The sequence below is a fragment of the Aricia agestis genome, chromosome 4, assembly GCF_905147365.1.
Source record: "Aricia agestis chromosome 4, ilAriAges1.1, whole genome shotgun sequence".
In the NCBI taxonomy this organism is placed as follows: Eukaryota; Metazoa; Arthropoda; class Insecta; order Lepidoptera; family Lycaenidae; genus Aricia; species Aricia agestis.
Window position 1 is genome coordinate 22282177 of NC_056409.1, and position 21821 is coordinate 22303997.

At 37.9% G+C, this 21821-nt stretch overlaps 1 protein-coding gene across 2 annotated transcripts; it reads right to left on the reverse strand.

Moving 5' to 3' along the window:
* Positions 1-9442: 9442 nt before the first annotated feature.
* On the reverse strand, positions 9443-20554 carry LOC121726418 (dentin sialophosphoprotein). 2 transcript variants are annotated; one of them, XM_042113781.1, is made up of 6 exons: positions 20469-20554; positions 19443-20394; positions 17617-19412; positions 17326-17493; positions 10588-10797; positions 9443-9947 (listed from the first exon to the last, which is right to left on the reverse strand). In XM_042113781.1, the coding sequence occupies exons 1-6, from the start codon at positions 20488-20490 to the stop codon at positions 9562-9564; spliced, it is 3534 nt and encodes a 1177-aa protein (XP_041969715.1). In that variant the 5' UTR covers positions 20491-20554; the 3' UTR covers positions 9443-9561. The 2 variants fall into 2 exon arrangements, with proteins under 2 accessions (XP_041969715.1, XP_041969714.1); XM_042113780.1 differs by having other exon boundaries at positions 17617-20394.
* Positions 20555-21821: the final 1267 nt, after the last annotated feature.

A 21821-nucleotide genomic window follows, 5' to 3' on the forward strand; every position in this document is an offset into this window, starting at 1 on the left:
CTACTCACGAGAGCCAGAATCATTAAAACTCAAGTTGTAACTCAATATTAGTACAGCTGCTTAACTCAGATGGATATTATATTATAGCTTCGATTTGAAAGTAGCTAGCCATTAGTTTAGTCGCAGTATACACCCAAGTTTTCAACTACGGGGTAAAGCTACATTTTTAAAGGTAATACTAGGCAGTGTATCATAATTAGGCCGGTTTATTTGTTACTTACTACCAATAACAATAATTTGAGTCTTTTTGGGATTGACTATCAAGCCATGGCCCTTGCTCCATCAACGAAGTATGGTTGCAAGATTCTGAATATTGACATTTGACAGCCGTAATTGCAGACTTTAAATCATTAGCAGGTGCGTGGATATAGTTTTCGAGATCGTCCGCGTAGAGGTGGAAAAAGCAGGTGAGGAGCGGGGTGAGGAAATTGATAAAAAAAAAAAGGGAAATAATCGGTCAAGTGTGAGTCGGACTCGCGTACGTAGGGTTCCGTACCGTTGTAGAGCGCAAGTAGGGAAAAAATGTGTTTTTTGTATGGGAGCCCCCTTTTATTATTTATTCTATTTTAATTTTATTATTTGAGGATTTTGTGAAAATTTCAAGTGTCTATACATACTCTATATGTTGCCATTACGGATTACGAGATAAAAAGGCCAAAAAAATAACGTTTGTTGTATGGGAGCCCCCCTTAAATATTGTTGCGGTACATGGTATACGGACACGTGGTGCGCAAGTACATACTCGAACCTTCTGGAAAGGTCTAATGTTTGTTTACGTGTTACCCTTTATTTGTTAGCGTGTTTGAATTTAGACCTTATGACTGAGTCCATAAGGTCTAAATTAAATTCAACTTACTGCACTTATCGCAAGGACGGCAGTTTTATTGTGGTACATGCCCGAGCCTCCTAGAAATTTCCCACGGTTGTTTACTTGTTCACGTGAATCGGGAAATTTTTGGAATTCGTCTCGCCATATAAAAAGAGCCGCAGGCAGGCCCGGCAATTCAGTTCGGTTCGAGCGATCATCAAGGCGATTTCGGAGCGACATCAAGTGATCAATAGTGAGTGAACCAGTGAAACCTGCGACTTGGCTACGACCTAGGACAGTGATAGTGCTTAGTGATTGGACCTAGTGATTTGTGTTTGGACTTAGTGCTAAGTGTTGTGACCTAGTGTTTAGTGCAGTGTTAATAAAGTCTTCAAGAGAGTCACCAGGTCTTTCTCTCCAAATCCTCGAACCCTTGCTCGTAACAATATTAACTTTATTTTGTTATTAGTATTTGTTGTTATAGCGGCACCAGAAATACATTATCTGTGAAAATTTCAGAAGTCTAGCTATAGCGGTTCTTGAGATACAGCCTGGAGACAGACAGACATACAGACAGGCGGACAGGCATCGAAGTCTCAGTAATAGGGTCCCGTTTTTACCCTTTGGGTACGGAACCCTAAAAAGGAGAGGGGATAGGACACCACCCTGAGGAACGCCAGCTAATATGTCATAGTTTTTTTTTTTAATGAAATAAGGGGGCAAACGAACAAACGGGTCACCTGATGGAAAGCAACTTCCGTCGCCCATGGACACTCGCAGCATCAGAAGAGCTGCAGGTGCGTTGCCGGCCTTTTAAGGGCTAATAGGGGAGGGTAGGGAAGGGAATAGGGGAGGGTAGGGAAGGGAATAGGAGAGGGTACGGAAGGAAATAGGGGAGGGTAGGGAAAGGAAAAGGGTAGGGGATTGGGCCTCCGGTAAACTCACTCACTCGGCGAAACACAGCGGAAGCGCTGTTTCACGCCGGTTTTCTGTGAGGACGTGGTATTTCTCCGGCCCATTCGTGCCGAAGCATGGCTCTCCCACGTCATCCAGACATGTCTGATTATTTATTTATTCGTATACATTGCTGCCTACCAAAAAGACAGCTACAAAATCACTCCATCACAGGATGGAAAGGAAGCGTATGTCGTCACTCTTCAGCCACCTTAATGGTTAAAGTAGTCACAGTACTATCATACTTTCATACTATGCCCCGGACGGAAGATTTCTAGATTGGAAAGGACTCAGCAAACCGTTGTAATTAGTGGAGGAATTGATTTTTTTACAGATGGTTTAACAGAACTGATATTTTAATTACTTGAAGCTAGTGACGTCACATCTATTATCGTTTAATGTAATTTATCGCACACGCCTGATAATTATAAGCCTGACGTAGATATGTAGCAATAATCGAGATCGCCTATTCTCGCTGGCAAAATTATCAAATGAAGATTGAAGAGACTATACTTCCATAATGGACATCTACAAAGGCATTACGGGCTCATTGACTTTTGCGACTATCACGAACTCATAACGGCCATATTGGTGATTGGTGGATCAATATAATATTATTTTGTCGTGGACGGTGGAGTGGAGTCCCGGGGGTGCCAGCTGCCAGGCCTGCAGTGAGTCACGAGCTCATGTCACTGTTTACCAACACCCACGGCGACACGATTTAGGCTTGCCGCGTACTTGTTGCGCATAACGTCATTTCTGCGGATATAGATTAACATTTATTACCTAGCATGAACTTGCTTAGGTATGGTTAAGGTACGGACTCGGGACTACGAGCATATTACTATCGGAACCAATAATAGTAGGGGAGGTAGTGCTATCGTTTGCTAAGTCATTTCATACCGACCAAATTTTTGTCCAGCGGTAGCTTAATATTTATCAATCAATATAATCAGCGTCAGTCGCCGCACCCGTGGTGGGATGTTAACTGAGAGTATTTCAAAGTTGTAAAAATAATAATTGCGAAAAGTGATTTTATACCGAATGAATTTTTTATGGATGATTATTGAGGTCATGCTTAACCAAAAATGCACCGTCAGCCGTATCGCCGACGGGGGATTTAACGTCAGTCGCGTTACTGAACTATGTTAATAAAATTAAAATATAAAGTCATTTCATACCGTACAAAATTTATACAGGTGAATGTTGATACCTTTTTAATAATAAAGACCACCGTCAGTCGTTAATATGCGGGTGGAAAGCCCGTCAGCCAGCGATATAAGCTATAAACAATATACCTAGCCCTACTTCACGCTCAATGTATCCTGGGGCGTCGCGTAGATGACATTTCCACCTGCAAATATTCAGCTGACGGCGATTTTCGTTTTTCGCGAATTAACCATAAAATTGTCTCACATAGCAATTTTAAGTAATTAATTCGATAGTCAATATTTGTGAAGAAGAATTATATACATTTTACTTTAAAAGCGCCATCTGTTGTTATTGTTACGATTTTCGCTCGGTATGAAATGACTTTTTAAAATGAGCGCGACCTCCCCTACTATAAGAATATAGCTGACCTGCTACAAATTACAATCCATCATGGCCAAAGCTGGCTTAGTGAGAGAACATTTTTAAATATCGGCTCACTAGTGGAAACTGGAAACTCGCGAATCGCGATCCCAAATTAGCTAACACTAAAGGCCCGCTTGTGCCGGTCAGTGTTATCACTTATCTCTGTCGTTTTTCATAATATACTTACTTACTTAATAGTAATTACTTACTTATAATACATACATGAAATATAAGGCATGATACCCCTTATACTAAACTTATTCATAAAAAAAATATTAAGATGTAAAAAACAGATAAGTACAGAGAAAAGCTCCTGGAACGAATTGGGGAGAATCTTCTGTTTTTCTTTTTAAATATATCCACTACTTACTTCATTCGCATCAATTTCTAGTGAATGTTCATGAGAGCCAAGTCGTTCAGTCTGTTTTCACTTTTTGTGTTCCGCAAGTAGTTTTCAAGACCTTTCTGGGGTAGCAGTGGAAACAGGTAAGGTAGCCAATATTTGCAACAATGTGTAAATATTTGGATATAGTTTTTGGTCGTTATCTAAGCATTCCAAAGCTGATTTTGGAGTAGGGTTAGGTCATAAAGTTAATTAAATACTTGGAGTGCGCGTGGGAAACGAAACGGCGCAGCACGAAACTTGAGTACTTAACTATACGATTATTATTTTTTAACCAAAAATTAAAACCGATTTCCAAGGTAAAAACAATAAGAATATTAACTAAAAAGTCTTAAATAATTCTTGCTCTAATAGTGCCTTTTCCAGAATTCGTCAAAATCCCAACTATTTCGCTATATATCTACTTTGAAGTCGGTACCAGCTTATTAAACCATGACTTCAGTCAATGTTAGAATATCTGAAATATTTGGGACTGGTACCGACTTCAAAGTAATGAAGACTATAATATGTACAGAAATCGTTGTAGGTTGTAAGTTGTAGGTTGTAGATATATTTAATATGATTTAGGTATGAAACTATCACATCTTTTAACTGTAAGTACTTAACCTTGAATGACGTTTAATAAAATTTACATAGTAAGTAGCATATTATTATGTTCTTGAAACAACAATGAAACCAAAGAGTCAGAAGTTCTCTAAGCACTTTCGGAACCATGGTATACCCGTGGCAAAATCTATATAAGTATATATATATTTTGATAATTTAAAGGATTTCCCTCGATTGCTCATAGATCCCATCATCAGCTAACCACTTTCGTAAATGCCAAAATTAAGATTATATCCTATACAACATACTAGAATTTTGAAAATCAGTCCACAAACAGCGAAATAATCATCAAAAACATCTGCTCCGATGTAAATATCATGGAAAGTACCAACAATTGGGTCTTTGTGTGATGACCCATGGTATAATTATGATTGTGAAGATGATGATCAATCTTTATGTGTTGGCTTATGCTTTCAGTTGTTTAAACGATACCGAAATCACCGAACCTGTATCTATAAGGATTCAAAAGTTCTGTTCGGTACCTTCGGATCCAGGGTATAACCTGGTGCGAAATCTTACTTTTTGATAGCATTTACCTCGAATGCTTCAGAAAAAATTGAAATCAATATACAGTTTTAATACAAATTTTAAGGAGTCGCCTCGATTCCTCATGGATCCCATCATCAGATCACCACTTTTATGAACATGGTACCAAATTCGGATACAACAAAACCCTGTACAACAACAAAAAAATCATGAAAATTGGTCCACAAACAGCGAAGTTATGGTTGAACATACAAAAAAAATATACAGACGAATATATAACCTCCTCCTTTTTGGAAGTCGGTTAAAAAATGAAAATTACCGAGTGCAACACGGCGGCGGCGCCAGCTGCGGCGGGCGGGGTGGTAGGGAATCTAAATTCCAAACCACATTTTTTTTAGTGCAATAGTAATAAATGAGATATGCCGCACGCCTTATTTTATCCTTCCTTATTTTAATTTTATGAATGGTAATATCTTAACTTTTCGCTACGCCTGTGCCAGTGGACCTAGAGTAAGTACTAAGTAGATTAATAATTGGTAATAACTAATAAGTAACTAATAACTATAATAATGTGGTATTGGTATGGTTGTTTACCTATATAATGTTTTTGTCGTATTATGAGCGGGCAGTCAGCGAGCGCGGCGCGGCGCTCCGTGATCCGTCTAGTCTGCACCCTGCGGTGGTTTAACCTTGGCAGTTGGCACAGACAACGGAAAATCGATTCGCCTCAGCTATCGCTTAAAAACTTTGGACGCCAGTCCAGTCCGTAACAAATGCTAATTATTTTATTTTATTTATTTTATTTTAAAGGAAAACTTACAGCTAGTACAAAGGTAGAATTCAAATGTAACAATACAAATGCCAATTAAAAGTTTTCGCGACTAGGTATTTGTGTAGATTGTACATACATTTGGTTGACGTCAAATTGTGTGGCGTCAACTGTGGTGAATATAATTATATAAAAGAATAAAAAAGAAAGACAACAATAAAAATAATAGCCTATCCTTGGATCATCAATCATCATGTATCAGTAATATGCAAATTATTATCATAAACTAAATTAGCTTTTATCAGTAGTATTAAAGAAATGGTCTGTTAACACTTTTCTGAGACTTCTAATATTAATATTAAATAGATCTACGTCGGTACTTTGAGACGCTGTATTGTAACGTACGCTCTGCTAGCTCGCACGATGTACGCATTTTGCCGGTAGGTGGTAGGGGCATATTATGGAATATGTAGGAGTTGACTTCTTCTGAGAGAGCCGGAGGGTATTTTGAGCTCAAATTTACTGACTAGTTCCGGGCAATCAATTGAACCACTGAATATTTTGAAGAGCAACGACAAGTCGGCAATGTTTCTTCGTTCGGCGAGAGGCAAGATGTGAAATTTTTTGCATCTTTCGATATAGTTAGGTAGGTGGGTATTTGACTTAAACTGTATGAATTTTAAAAACTTTTTTTTGAATATTCTCAATTCTATCAATGTAGGTAGCGTAGTTGGGGTTCCATACGGGCGAGCAGTATTCCAAATGACTACGAACGAATGCACAATAAAGTATTTTAATTGTTTTAATGCGCGTAAAATCAGAGGAGAGTCTAAATATAAATCCTAAGGCTTTGCGAGCTTTTTTAATTATGTGGTCGATGTGAGAGTCGAATAGAAGTTTGGAATCAAAGATGACACCTAGGTCCCTGACAGTGTTTACTCTCACTATGGTAGTATCGCGTAGTTTATAGGGATATCCTATAATATTAGCTTTACGGGTGAAGGAACATACGCAACATTTCGACACATTCAAATCTAATTTGTTGATGACACAATAGCGGTAAAAATTATCAAGATCTTTTTGATTTTTTTCGGCATCATCTATATTTCTCACTAGACATAATATCTTCATATCGTCGGCGAATAGAAGCACTGTGCAGAAAGAGAAGACAGAAGACACATCGTTTATAAAAATACTAAACAATAAGGGTACCAAGAGAGATCCTTGAGGAATATAAGAGCATCTGGATGAGTAACCATTAAGTACTACCGTCTGGCATCTGTTGTCAAGGGCGTCACCAGGGGGGGGCAAGGAGGGGCAGCTGCCCCCCCCCCCCCCCCCTAGAGATTCTAAAAAGTTGCCAAATATAATGCAAACAACGACCACTATAATATTAAAATCTGGTACCTAATTAAAAAAAATACGCTGTACGATGTACACATTCAAATTCAAACTCCTTTTTATTCTATTTTTCTAACAAATGTTATTATAACTTATTTACAAGTTTTTTATTGCATAGTCAAGAGCTCTTGCTCGTGTAGCTTTACCACGAAGCTAAAACAAAGCTTTACACATCTCTCTCTCTCGACTCTGTACTGTCACAGAATATATGTATATTATAGTACTAAGATACTGTTGTTATTACAATCGCTGTAGATCATAGATGTAAGGCTCGTAGTACAAGTGAAAAGCTACATGTGCTGTCGACTTTACCTACAATTCATATCTACTTTTCTCATTTATAGACAACTAGGAAACCGTTTTGAGACTCAAACAATCGGACGAGAATGCCGCATCCTGCTCTAATAACGTCATTTCATGTTTGTTACAGTAGGATGCGGCATTCTAGTTCGATTGTTTGAGTCTCAAAACGGTTTCGTCATTCGTGGTACAAGCCCTGCATCGCGCTATCGAAGTTTCGGAGAACGGCAAGATAAATACAACCTCTGAAATGACGTCAGTGGGCTTCGGCCTGACCGAGCATTCTATCTCTCTCGGTCGGAAGCTCTTCCTTTTCGGCCGCCTCTAACAACGTTAAAAGTATCTGAACTATTACTATTGTAAACATCTTGTGTAACCACTTTTACTGCAAATAAATGATTACTGATTACTTACACTACACCTATATTGGATGCTGCACCTGCTTACAGATACAGTTATACAGTTCAGATCCAGAGCTGAAATACAGTGATACTGGCGCCCGCTACTAGGTATTCATTAAATTAATAGCACTCACTTTATAAATGGGTTTACGAGTAAATTGCCGCACTCAAGATATACCTACAATCAATCCTACAATAATATATTAATTACTTAATACATTATCTGTCAAAATTTTCATTTAATTAAAGTTTAATCATCATTAAGGTTGGGTTGCACCAGAGGCGTGGTTAAAGTTAAAGTTATAGATAAGGCAAATTTAACTTTAACTTTGACCGGAGAAATTGACAGATGACAGGTCCAAAAAGGTTATAAATGAACGTGGGCGGGGGCGCTGCTAGTAAAGGAGAACTGTCAAAAATGGCGTTTTTTGTATGATGACAGCGTTAGTTCCTTTTTTCGCCACGCGCATTTAAAACCTTGTCGAGCTCTATGGTTATGGTTAAATATTTCTATTATAGGGCCTTTTGATGGCATCCATTTTTAACTTTAACCAAAAATTTGACACTTTGCATTGTATTTATTAAGTTAAAGTTACAGTTATAGTTAAAGTTAGTTGGTACAACCCAACCTAAAGCCTAAAGGGATGCCATACTTAGAAAGCTGCTATTTCTTTATCGTCATCAACGTAAAATCTGTAGAGATATAATACAGTGTATAGCCTCTACTTTAATAAGAGCTCTATTTTTCTTTGTTTGCGAAGCTTTGACGAAACTCATTGTCTTTTAATTCAGAGCTAAATTGTGTGGGTCGTAAAAATATTGTATCTGAATACTTAAAGAAAATCATGGATAGTAGATAGTATTATTTCTAAAGACGCTTAGGATAATATTTATATAAAATTTTATCTGTATTGTGAATTTTCGCCACCTGGAATATTAAATAATATCTAATGATACTTGCCTATAATAGTGCCGATTCAGCATCGTGAGCTGTTTGGACCCCATAGCAAGAGCCAAAACTCACATACAGACCAGTCCCTCATTCTTTGACACGAGATAGCGACTCAAATAATACAATAAGTGGTTAATACTGTTTCTATATTAATATTTCACAAGTCACAATACTATCTTACATTACACAGTGTTGCAATAAACGATAGCTATCTGGCAATTGCAAAGTGTAGTGTAAGCGCAGGGCGGCTGTTAAATAGTAGTAAAGCTGACTAACGCGAACGACGTAATTGATTACATCCAATGGCCAATGGGCCCATTCACAGTTTACAGTCTAGGCCAGCTGTTCCAGTCTGCTCCGCGAAGGCCTTGTAGGTGCTTCACGGGCGATAAACGAGCTGTTTTTTGGATCTGTCACCAGACACCAGCATGGAGACAAATGCACTCAAAGATGAATCGTTGTCAATTCTTAAAAGGGTTCCGCCACCAAAACAAATTTTGGAACCACTGGTCTAGACGAAGCGCGTGGCGCTAACTAGTTCATGCTGTACGTAACGTATTAGTGACAGCTGTTCATTGCTGACCGAATACTTACAAGTTACATCATATATATTTTATAACATAGTAAAAGTAAACAATCCTAATTTTGTACAGTAGGTTTCTAATCTGAATGTAGTTACAGTTCGACAAGGCTTTATACGCTTCTAGCGTTTAGTTCCTTTTCTCGCCACGTTATCACACAAAAACGTCATTTTTGACATGTGTTTGAAAGTTCTCCTTTACCAGCAGCGCTCCCGTCAATGTCATCCACGTTCATAAAAAGCCTTGTCGAGCTGTACACTGCACCTCACTGATAAGTCATAACATTAACATGATTATAGACGGGTATATGAAAAAATAACAGTATCTAGGTGTTAATATTCCTCATCCTCATCTGCAGCTCGAAGCGTCTGTTGGTGCGCACGCCCTTGATCACCGTCCTGCTCTCCTGCCTGTTGTCGTCTCTCTTCCCCGCGAACGACTTCTCCCTCATGACGGCCTGGCGCGCGAGCTGCTTGCGCGTGGTGCCCGCCAGCGACGGCATGGTCGCCTGTCGCTTGAGCCCCGCCGCGACGGTCCGCGCCGCCGCTGCAGTCTTCGACGCCGTGAAGCTGAAGGGATTCTTGGCGAAGTCGGCTTGCAGCTTGAAGCCGAACCGCGAGTAGCCGGCCGCCGCCGCCTGCGGCTTGCTCTTCGTCGGTGTCTCGGTCTTCCTGGGTGGGTTTGGCTCAGATTGTTTGGGTGCTTGGTTGTCTGTAACCGAACAGAGGTTATTAGCAAGGTTTTTCTAGTCAAGGTCTGTCAAATTTTATACCGTTTCGTTTAAAGTTGACTAAAGTGTCAGTTTTGTTGGAAGTGCTCATTGACCGGGTTACTTTATACGTTTATCTTTGTTTATCAGATAAAAGTTAAAACTATACATTTATCAATATTTACATTTTACGAGTTACTATGCAGAGTCGTGTTTATCGAGAGTATTGGAAATATCGATCAGGCGATATTGGACGCCCCGGCTGACTCACAGATTACCCAAGTAACCTTTAAGGACATAAATAATAATAATACACTTTTTACAATATTCAGTATCGCTCGTATTCACAGTACAACATTTTTCATTTATTTATCAACTAGTAAAGTGATGGGAGCGTCATTTCAAATTAGACAAGCTCTAAAGTTCTAGATAATGTCAGAACTCAGGATGTTATTCTACAGTCTACACATATCCATATTTTATGGGCTATTACGTAAATGGCTTCTGACAGACATGAAAAATGCAGAATGACAAATTCCGAGCACTGTAGTCTGCAGGAAGCGACATGGCCGAGAAGTTGGTGAGACGTGGCTCCATTCCCCTAGCAGCAAATGGAGACTACACGGCTGACGGCGTACACACCCTTAGGGCTGAGTCGGTCGACGGCGACGGGCCCGGTGGGCGTGAGCAGCAGGCGCGCGCGCTCGGCGCGGCGACGCTGGCACTCGTCCAGCGACTCCATGCGCGCGAACTGCCGCGCGTGCAGCGCCGCGAAGTTGGGCAGCCGCGTGCGCACGCGCTCCCTCGCCGGGCTGTCCCTGCGCGCTTCAGAGATTACTTCAGGGAGTTTTGCTGAAATCATACGACATTCTTTATAACACGCTATTTTTAGTACGGGAGGGCTCCCATTGTTCTATAGGCCTATAGAACAATTTTTTTAGGGTTCTGTAATCAACAAACTTGGTTGACCAACCAAGTTTTTTTATTATTTACTTTATCTTATTTAAATAAAAATAAATAGATTACATAACCCTATAACGGAACCCTAACGGGCAGATTTTTTTGTATTTTGATACATTAATAGTCATATAATTTAAGAATAACATTGACCTACAAATAAAACAGTCCATATATTTTTAGGAGAGAGTGGTGGCGCAGGAGAGAGACAGATGGAAGTCTTTGGGGGAGGCCTTTGCCCAGCAGTGGGACAGTTTAGGCTTATAATAAATAAATAAATAAAATAAAAATAAAAAATGTTTTATTTCTGAGTAAATTTGAATCAAATTTTTTCAGAATGTCTACCTGATGCCTACCACCGGTTCGGGAACTACCCCGGCGAGAAGAACCGGCGTAAGAAACTTTGAATTGATGGTCCTCAAATAATAATAATATTTGAGGACCATCAATTCAAAGTATGAAATCCTTTCTATCTCGGCTAGCTACCACTTTCGAGATTCTTCGCAAATAAAAATGTTGTTTGTCTTATCAAAATGAAGCTAATTACTCACAAAAAATTAGCTTGATAGTAATAAAAAATTGTTCTAGGGCTCCCGTACTATTTGTATTACAAGTTACAAAAAATTGTAATCTATACTAATATTATAAATGCGAAAGTATCTCTGTCTGTCTGTCTGTCTGTCTGTCTGTCTGTCTGTCTGTCTGTCTGTCTCGCTTTCACGCCAAAACTACTGAACCGATTGCAATGAAATTTTGTACACAGTTATTCTAGAGTCTGAGAAAGGACATAGGCTACATTTTGATGTGGGAAAATATCTTATTTCCATGAAAATATCGATGAAAATTACTTCGCATTGCGCGTGGCCAGCGCTCATCCCGGGGGTCCTGGGTTCGAGTCCCGCAGGCGGAACAAAAAGTTTTCAATGTTCCTGGGTCTTGGATGTGTATTAAAATAATATTTCAAAAATCTTAAATATATTTTATGTTATTATAAAAAATCCAGAAATATATCGACGCGATGCAATGAACATTTTAGTTCTAATACGATTCAACAGATGGCGCTTTTTTTTACTTCGTTGTAACATAGAACTAATCATACTTATTAGTTATTATGTTTTTGTTTATAGTTTTTAATACGTTAGAATATTATGTTTAATAATATTATCACTTGCTATAATAATAATCAATCTATCTTATCTTATAGAAATCCTACTGCATTTCTAAGGAGTTCGAGTGTGTTGTGTTGGCCTATATTCCATCCAGAAAATATTTTTACATTTTAATTCTAATATATGAAAACAGATGGCGCTTTATTTTTTACTTCATTATTATAACAGAAATAATCATACCTACTTTATTATATATTATTGTTTTTATTCATAACTAGCTGTTGCCCGCGACTTCGTCCGCGTGGACTTTAGTTTATAGCGCGCGGTGTCAACAAAATGTGTGTCAAATTTAAAAACTTTTTAAAACCCTGGTAAGTGGTACCCCTCTTAGGGCCGCGCTACACCGGAATGGCAGCGCTGAAAGTGCTCGCCTCGCCGCTGCCATTCCGGTGTAGCGCGGCCCTTAATTAATCAAAATACCCAAAAACAGCTGTGCAGTGTGCACATAATCTGTACTAATATTATGAATGCGAAAGTATCTCTGTCTGTCTGTCTGTCTGTCAGTCTCGCTTTCACGCCAAACGCCAAAACTACCGAACCGATTGTAATGAAATTTTGTATACTGATAGTCTAAAGCCTGAGAAAGGACATAGGCTACTTTTTTACTGGAAAAAAGGGTTGTAAGGGTCGTAAATTTGTTCAAAAAATTCATAATAGATGGCGCCGTGCGTCTTCTACATCGCGCTGACGCTTGCTCAAAAGTCTTTCTATAAGAGGTGGTATCATCTTACAAGTCTCGATTTTTTTCGATTGTTATATCTATTCTACGGTATTAAATAACTCAGTACTTTATCTGTGCAGGCAGTGACGTAACCTTAAGACCAAATTTCACCAACGACTGTTAAAGTTAATGCTCGAATTAGTATCACGTTAGCTGTTTCGTTTTTCATATGAATGAAAGAGAAGACAGGATATTTTAACAAGCTGTTAACACTAACAGACGTTGGTGAAATTGGGGCTAAACCTATCAATGATAAATAGTTTATGGGTAAAGTTGTGTAATTGGGGGGCTAAATAAGCTTTAAAATTTGGCATAATATATAAAGTTTAACATACAAAAATGAAGTACTTATTGTTTGCACACTGCACAGCTGTATTGATTTAAGGGGTACCAGGGTTTTTTTATAAAAGCTTTTGACACCAATTTTGTTGACATCGCGCGCTATAAACTGAAGTCCACGCGGACGAAGTCGCGGGCAACAGCTAGTAAAATATAGCCTTTGGCTTCTCTATTGGTATTGGTAACGCTCGCGCTGGCCGGCCGCCACGGACCACGCTTTATTGACCAACGTAAAAAGAACTCCAGTTTGCAAACATTTTTGTGTAATATCTGAAGCTCTTCTTATATTTGTAGAATTACAGCAAAGCAAGGCGCGCCATGAGCGGCTCGGCTTTTGCAATATAAATATTATAATCTTTATTTTTCAACGTGAAATGAACCTTAAAACACATACATGAATAGGGTTGCCAGATGTCCGGTATTTAAGCGTACAGTCCGGTATTTTCGAGGCCAGTCCGGTAAAGAATGTCCGGTATTTTGAGAAAAGTCGGTACTGTACTACTGATATCTAGTTTTAGGTGATTTTAATTTTTAGAAGATGCTACCTCTATTTCGTTAATTAAGTTGTAGTAGGTAATCAAGTAAAAAGGTTTCTCAAAATTAGCATAGTCTTGGCGACCACAATTTTATGACCGCAATAATAATATATAAAACTGAATTTTGCGACATACCATAACACCCCCCCCCCTCCCACCCCCCATTTGGGGTTGTCCGGTATTTATTCGTGACCGTATAACCCTATACATGAAGATTATATGTATTATTTGGTGTAATAGTGAGTGTCCTATCGCTCGTTTTTTCAAAATAGGTAGTGGGAGGATTTGGATTAAAGTGCCTGACAGACATACGAACTTAGGGTTTTAAGTCCGCGAACTTACTCGGCTCGCGTCGGTGACACACGAGTACACTGGGTTACCATGTCGTCGACGGAAGAAGCTTTGTGTTATTTAGGAATAATATCACATTACGTTTTCAAAACTAACAAGAAAAAACTAAATCGAAAAGTTTAAGTGTATACGTGCGTACATATTTTTCACACAGATGAAAACCAATTTCGGTTTCGTTTGACAGCTCGAAATTGTTGCTCTATTCCGCTAGGTATATTAACTTCATGGTACCAAGGAGATTTATAGTTTGGACAATGAATTTTCTACGCAGCGTTGCCAGAATGTTACTTTTGTAACATTTTACGTTACTTTTGACCCTTGCATGTTACATTCATGTGACATGACTACAGATGTTACTTTTACGTTACTTTTGGTAATTGGAAAAAAAAAAGATATTTGAAACCAAAAGTGCGAAAACGAAACCATAACGAAACGCACTAAGTTTTAATGAGTTTTGTCGTTACAGCTGACAAAGCTTTTAAATGAACGTGGCGAAAAAAGGAACTAATGCTGCCATCATACAAAAACGCCCCGTTCATAAAATTCATAAAATTAAAGCCTTGTCGCACCTTAGTTTAAAGTTTAATGACGGTCCTATTGGTAGACTTGGAGCTAAACAAAATAAAATGCCTTCGTAAAAATAAAATATAATCGGCCAAGTGTGAGTCTGACTCGCTCATAAAGGGTTCCATACCGTGATAGAGCAAAAATAGGTCAAAAATTGTGTTTTTTTGTATAAGAGCTTATTTTATTATAATATGTTAATTTGAATATTTTTTTATTTAAGTATAAATAAAGTACACATGGGATTTTGTGGAAATATCAAGTGCCTACCTATTATTGATATCCAGCAAAAAATGCCAAGAAATCAAGTTTGTTGTATAGGAGCCCCCTTTAAGTATAATATTTTGTTTTTAGTATTTGTTGTTATAGCGGGAACAGAAATACATAATCTGTGAAAATTTCATAAGTCTAGCTATAGCGGTTCTTGCGATACAGCCTGGAGACAGACACACGGATAGACGGACATACATTAAAGTCTTAGTAATAGGGTCCCGTTTTACCCTTTGGGTAAATAACTTCATCTCTATATGTATAGTATTTTTCGTGCATTCTGGATCCTAAGCCCGGCATTTAAAATATTAAATAATACGAAATGTTACTTTTTGCATGACATTAAGTAACTTTGGAACATACAGCACTGGCAACACTGTTTCTACGTCTACATGTAGGTACATCAGCAGCATCAGCTATCGACGAACACCAATAAATTAATATTTTGTTTGATGACATAAAATAAATTGAGATTTTGTTGATTATTAAAGATTTAAAATCAAAAAACGTTTTATTTGACTGAAAAATGTTAGCATAATTTTTAGCATTAATTACAGTAAATTTTAACAGTAATTTAGCAAATTTTGTATCAGTCATGTTGGCAACACTGCCTGACGGCTCGCGACTCGCAGTGCTGCCAGACGTACGAGCTACGAGTAAAATTCAAAGACGGCGAACTTACGCGGCAATCTTTAAGTACGCGAACTTTAGGTGACACACAGGCGAGTAAGGTCGTTGAACCCTAAGTCCGCGTACTTACTCGCGGATCTGTCACCCCCTTTAGATACAAAAAAGCACAGTGTTCTAATTTAGAAAACAAACTGTGCCATGCTGGCTCTTCGGATGTAGAGAAGTTAGAGCTCTTCAATGAAATCGAATAATGAAATCGAATTAATACCGATGTTGTGATGATGTGATGTTTAATAAGACGTATAGAACATGAAATTTAAAGTAAAATTTAAATACTTAAGACGATACACCAAGGGCGAGACAAATTGAAAATTATTATTAGCCTTTAATCAGAAAAACAATACATTTATTTTACATACATTGCAAAATATTAAAATCCATTTCCTCCACCCTAAATTAACCCTTACATTAGGGTGGAGGAAATTGAAAATAGGTATTTGAAAATGTATTGCTGTCTCACTAATCTCAAGTCTCCCACCGCAGAGCGCGATAGAGACAACACGACAAAAGTTCTAATAAAAGAACAGAAAATCTTCGATTCGTTGTCCGCTGATTCCTTCTCCAAAATTTAACCGATTTAAGTACTTTTTTCAGCTTGCTTGAGCAAGGCTTGAGCTGTGTTCTTATGTTTTATTTTTTTTTGTATATTCTAGCCAGTTTTGTTTTCTGGGTGTTTGAACATAAAGGAAAATCTGGCCATTTTTTTGGGTTTTTGGACGTTCTTATCTTTTTTAATAATAAAATTATGAAAAAATAGAAAACATAGGGACATGCTAATAGTGGCCATAGATATTCAGGAAAAAAATAATAACTCTACCGGCATTATCCAGGGAGGAAACAACGTTTGTATGGAAAAACGGCGGTGTGGACTCCTCTTAAGCGATATAAAATTTACGTTTTAGGGATAGGCTTATTAGGGTCAGTCAAGACTCAAGAGCACATCATGGTCAAAACCGAAAAAAACTTCAATCTACAAACAAATAACAATAGAGTTTGTTATCTATTTTATATTGGAGAACTTTGACAGTACCTATATGCTAACTTGATGTGCTGTTATAGTTTGTCTGGTGGAAAGAAGCAACCGCTTAGAGTCCTCACCCTTAAGCGGCCGGACAAACTGTACTTTTACTTTGTACCCATTTCATTTTGACCGCACGCGCGCTTTTTAGGGGGCGCTAAGGTAATGTTTGCACACGGGCGCCACATGGGCTAGAGACGGCCCTGATTGGTAAAGTAAAAAATATAAGTTTACAATAGGAAAAATTTAAATTGTATGGGTAAAGAAGACAAATTAAACAACGTCAATAATTAACAAGGTAAGTCGATAAGCTGAACCAAATATAAAAGACATCCAAGTTACAAGTTGTATTGCAAAGATATGGTTAGGTAATAGGTTACTCCTAGATCTCCAACCCGTAGAGGAGATTGTCTACCTCGGGTCGTTAACTACAGTAATGGTAACTGCGAGAACGAGGTTGTCCGATGGGCTCGAATGGCTAAATTACCACCGTTGGCTCAAATGGCGTACCACCCGCCTGTCCACTCTTTGTCTACAAAGATCCTTCGCCTTTTTTGGCCATATAGCCCGGCGGGAACCTAATAATCTTGAGCGTCTCATACTAGCTGGGCAATTAGAGTGGCAAAACGTAGTCAGACGCGATTGTCAAGGCTGCACGTTCCAGGAGGCACTGCATCATGCCAAAAACAGTGACAAGTGGATAGAGGAACATGCCTCAGCATCCAAACAATAAAAATAAACTTAAAACTATGGTTTAATACTCACCAGAGGCGCTGAGCGTCCTAGTGCGCAGGCGCGGCGGGCGGGGCGACGGCACGGTAGCCACAGGGGGCTCTACCAGGCGAGAGCGTTTGGCGTGGGGCTCCGGCCCTGCGGCGCGGTCCGCCGTCTGCGAGCGCTTGCGGCCCGCCACGCGCGGCGGCGATGAACAACCTGACAAACATTTATTATCTATTTAGTTAAAAGCCATAAAAGATATTAAGTATTTAATTTCATAAAGTGTATGATAAATGATAATTGATGACTAAAACAATAATATTATGGTAATATACTTACTGTTATCATCAAAAATAAAGCTTTTGTTTGATCCTTTGAGGCTGGATTTAATAATTTTTCCCTTCATTGCGGAGACCACAGTCAGGTTGTTGGAGGGGCTGCAGAACATCACTTTAGTGGCTCTCGGCACCATTTCTTCTATGGATGATCTCCTCGATTTTTCTATTGAGCGGGTAACATTCAAACTACTCTTGTCCTTGGACAGAGACTTTGCAAGTGGGAATGGGGTGCAACCCGGTGAAGGGAGCGACTTTCTCCTTGTGGGAGTTTTATCCACACTTTTTCTGTTTTTGGCAAAGACTTTAGGCTCTGGGCTGTCCTTAGTGAAGGTGCCCTCTCGTTTTAACGGAGTGGATGGTGTTGTGTCTACAGTTCTGGGTGTAGGGCTAGTAAGTAGGGTAGTTTTAGAAATATTTTCCTCCTCCATACTACTTTCTACTAGTAGGGGGGTGTTGTTTAAAATGTTTTCACGTTGCGATTCATCACTGGTGACACTGATATGCGATGATTTTGATGTATCCGACGTGAGTAAGGATTCGTTGGAATTATCGTTAGAAATGTTGTCTGAAGATATGTTGATTTCGCTTTTTCTTTTGTCAATTGTAATGCTGTTTCTTTTTTTATTTACTGAGTTCTCATTTGCTATGTTGTTGTACATATTTTCTTTTTTAGCCAATTCTGTTTTGCCTGATTTGTCAAATGTACTGTTGGCTTTATCCTTTTTGACAAATGTAGTATTTGCTTCATGGTTTTCATCAAAAGTTCTATCATCCTTGTCAAATGTTGTGTTAACTTTATCCTCTTTATCAAATGTAGTATTAGTTTTGTCTTTTTTGGCAAATTTACTGTTAGCTCTTGTCTTCTTATTAAATGAGTTGTTAGCTCTATCGTTCTTATCAAATGTAGTGTTAGTCTTATTTTTTTTATCAAATGTGCTGTTAGCTCTATCTTCCTTATCAAATGTAGTGTTAGTTTTCTCCTTTTTATCAAATGTGCTGTTAGCTGTATCTTCCTTATCAAATGTAGTGTTAGTCTTATCTTTTTTATCAAATGTGCTGTTAGCTGTATCTTCCTTATCAAATGTAGTGTTAGTCTTATTCTTTTGATCAAATGTGCTGTTAGCTCTATCTTCCTTATCGAAAGTAGTGTTAGTCTTATCCTTCTTATCAAATGTGCTGTTAGCTCTGTCTTCCTTATGAAATGTAGTATTAGTCTTATCAAATTTGCCGTCATCTCTATCCTCTTTATTAAATGTGCTGTTAGCTCTATCTTCCTTATCAAATGTACTGTTAGTTTTATCCTTTTTATCAAATGTACTGTTGGTTCTATCCTTTTTATTGAATGTGCTGTTAGCTCTATCTTCGGTATCAAATGTGCTGTTAGTTTTGTCTTCTTTGTCAAATGTAGTGTTAGTCTTATCCTTTTTGTCAAATGTACCATTTGCTCTATACTCTTTAACAAATGTACTATTAGCTCCATCTTCTTTATTAAATGTGCTGTTATATTTGTCTTCTTTATCAAATGTAGTGTTAGTCTTATCCTTTTCACCAAATGTGTCTTTATAGTTAATTTTAAAACTGTTTCTTTCACCGTAATTACCAAATGATTGATCTTTTTTATTCAATGCAGTATTAGTGTTATTTTTCATGTCTAATGTGTTAGTACTTTTGTCATCTTTATCAGTTGTATTGTTTGTCTTATTTCTCTTCAGCTTCTCCTCTTTATCAAAAGTAATATTAGATTCATCCACTGTATCAAATGTTGTGGTCTTATTATTCTTATTGTCCTTCTCAAATGTACCATTTAGTTTAAATTCCTTATCATATGTACAGTTGATTATTTTATCTTCCTTAACAAATGTAGTACCAGACACAAAAGACGTATTTGATAATTTTCTCTTCTTTTTCCCAATACTTTTGGATTGTTTGGTGACGTGACCTACTTTCCCTTCATCTTCAACATTGTTGGAAATACTAGTACTAGATTTACGCTTTCTTAAGTTCCGAGTCTCCAGCTGTTCATCATTTGAAGCGTGACCATTTAGTTGGTTCCATGAAACTTTATTAATATGCCCCTTGTTATTTAAAGAATTGTTTACACTGGGACTTAATTTTATTTCAGTAGGATATTTCATTTGCTCAAGTGTAGACTTCTTTTCTCTCATATTAGATTCCTCACAATTCTCTTCATATTTTGGGCTGCCGGCAGCACTATGGAAGGAGTCTACTGATGTTCCACTCGCATTCAACATTTTTGGGTGCTCCACAACTTCTTCCACTGTAATCGAGCTGGATTTCTTTTTATTTCTCTTCTTGTTGGTCTTCTTTTTAGAAGGGGCAATAACTTCATCATTATTCATGTGCATTTTATTTTCATTAATTATTGGTGCCTTTTTCTTCTTTTTCTTTTTTTCGGCAACATCTTCTGCTACGTGAAGCGTGATATTATTATCATCGGGTTCCTCGCATTTCCTAGTACTGCGTGTCGTTTTCAGCGGATGCCTCACCTCTGTTTCTTCAGCTGTGATGTCGTCGGCGTTGCGCTCCATAAGAGTGTTTCTTCTGGATTTGCGGAGAGTTTGATCACTTTTTCCATTGCTTTCACTGTTGTCGATTTTTTCGTCGGATGGATATCGCACGTAATGCTTTTTTCGTTTTTTCTCTGTCAGATGTTTATCAGTAAAATCCTTGTTTTTCATACGCTTGCTCCGTGTTTTAATTCCATTTCGTGTAGCCTCAATTTCGTTATTATTTTCACCTTGAGGAGAACTATGAATGCCTGAAATAGTCCAATAAGATTAATACTAATAAGTATTTTGATAAATACTAATCTTAACGATCTAAAATACTTACGTTTCCCAGAACGCGTAGACATAGTTAACAAAATGGATACAAATTTTTTGCATTCAAAAACACAAATTAAAAATTTAGTTTTGTTTACTAAAATTATCAACCGTTTAACGACATCCAGTTCAAATCAAAATGTCAAAAATTTAAAGATAACATTTTTTTTATATGGAAGTTATCAACGACCATGGACTTATTAATAAGTCCATGTCAACGACTAACGAGATTCATACGAACAAAACAAATCATAATGCTACGTCCGCACGTTTGGCGTTTGCTACAAACTCCAAATCGCCACAAATGGACACAAACGTGTGGTTTGATTTCGAAATCCATCCACACGCTTGCGAGTGAGTTACTTTGTTCTGACGCAGCAAGCATGACGGACTGTATCGGCTATAAACATTTGGCAGTTATTTTTATCTATATGTCGTAGGATGATTTGATAAATCCGTGTTTTCGCGAAATCCCTAGAATTTTCGCGAAAATTCGATTTATCAAATCATCCTACGACATATACATATAAATAAAATTGGAGTGTCTGTTTGTAATATCGAAAGAATATATTTTATACGCTACATACACCAAAACAACATTTTTTACAATTTTTGTCTGTATGTCTGTTTGTTCCGACTAATCTCTGAAACAGCTGGAGCTATTTTGACGGGACTTTTTTTGGTAGATAGCTGATGTAGTAACTTAGGCTACTTTTCAACCGACTTCCAAAAAGAAGGAGGATATATTTTACTTTGACGCGGGCGAAGTCACGGGCAACAGCTAGTTATAAATATAAGAAAACTATATAATTAATATAATTTAATACGTTTTCATTTGACCACCAGTCATTCATTTTTCGAAAGCACACACAGACATACTACGTACGTATAGCACATCTGTTCGCTTACAGAGCATCGACAAGAATGAACCCGCACAAACGTGTGGACGAGTGGCAAACGCTTGCGGCAAATTCCCTTTGATTTGTGTCGAAAAACCGACACTGGGTCGGATCGGCTACAAGTCTTCGCAAACCTAAACAAAACTAGGGTTTTGGCTTGGTTAAAACAAATATATTCAGGGTTGCCAGATGTCAATTTTTTTTCTCGTACCAGGGTTGCTAAATATCTCGCAATTTCAGCAGATAATCTCGTAATTTAAGCATAAATTTAAAGAAACTCAAATAAAATTAATGATTTTATGCTATTTACTGTACTATGTAATTTGTGTAGTCATATTATTTGCGCTAGGGGCTGTTAAATTCAAACAAAACAAATAAAAATCATATTTTTCTTAATAATAATCGACATCAGGGATGTTAGTCATATCATCTTTATTTTTAGAGTAAGTATAGCTTTTATGCTG

Bases quoted from the DNA above. Each gene is read 5' to 3' on its own strand.
- LOC121726418 (XM_042113780.1), bottom strand. From the start codon at position 20,490: ATGTCTACGCGTTCTGGGAAAC. The intron at 17,494-17,616 runs GTAAGTATATTA...AATGTTTGTCAG, and splicing joins CTTTATTTTTGATGATAACA to GTTGTTCATCGCCGCCGCGC. The intron at 9,948-10,587 runs GTGTGTACGCCG...GTTCGGTTACAG, and splicing joins CGACCGACTCAGCCCTAAGG to ACAACCAAGCACCCAAACAA.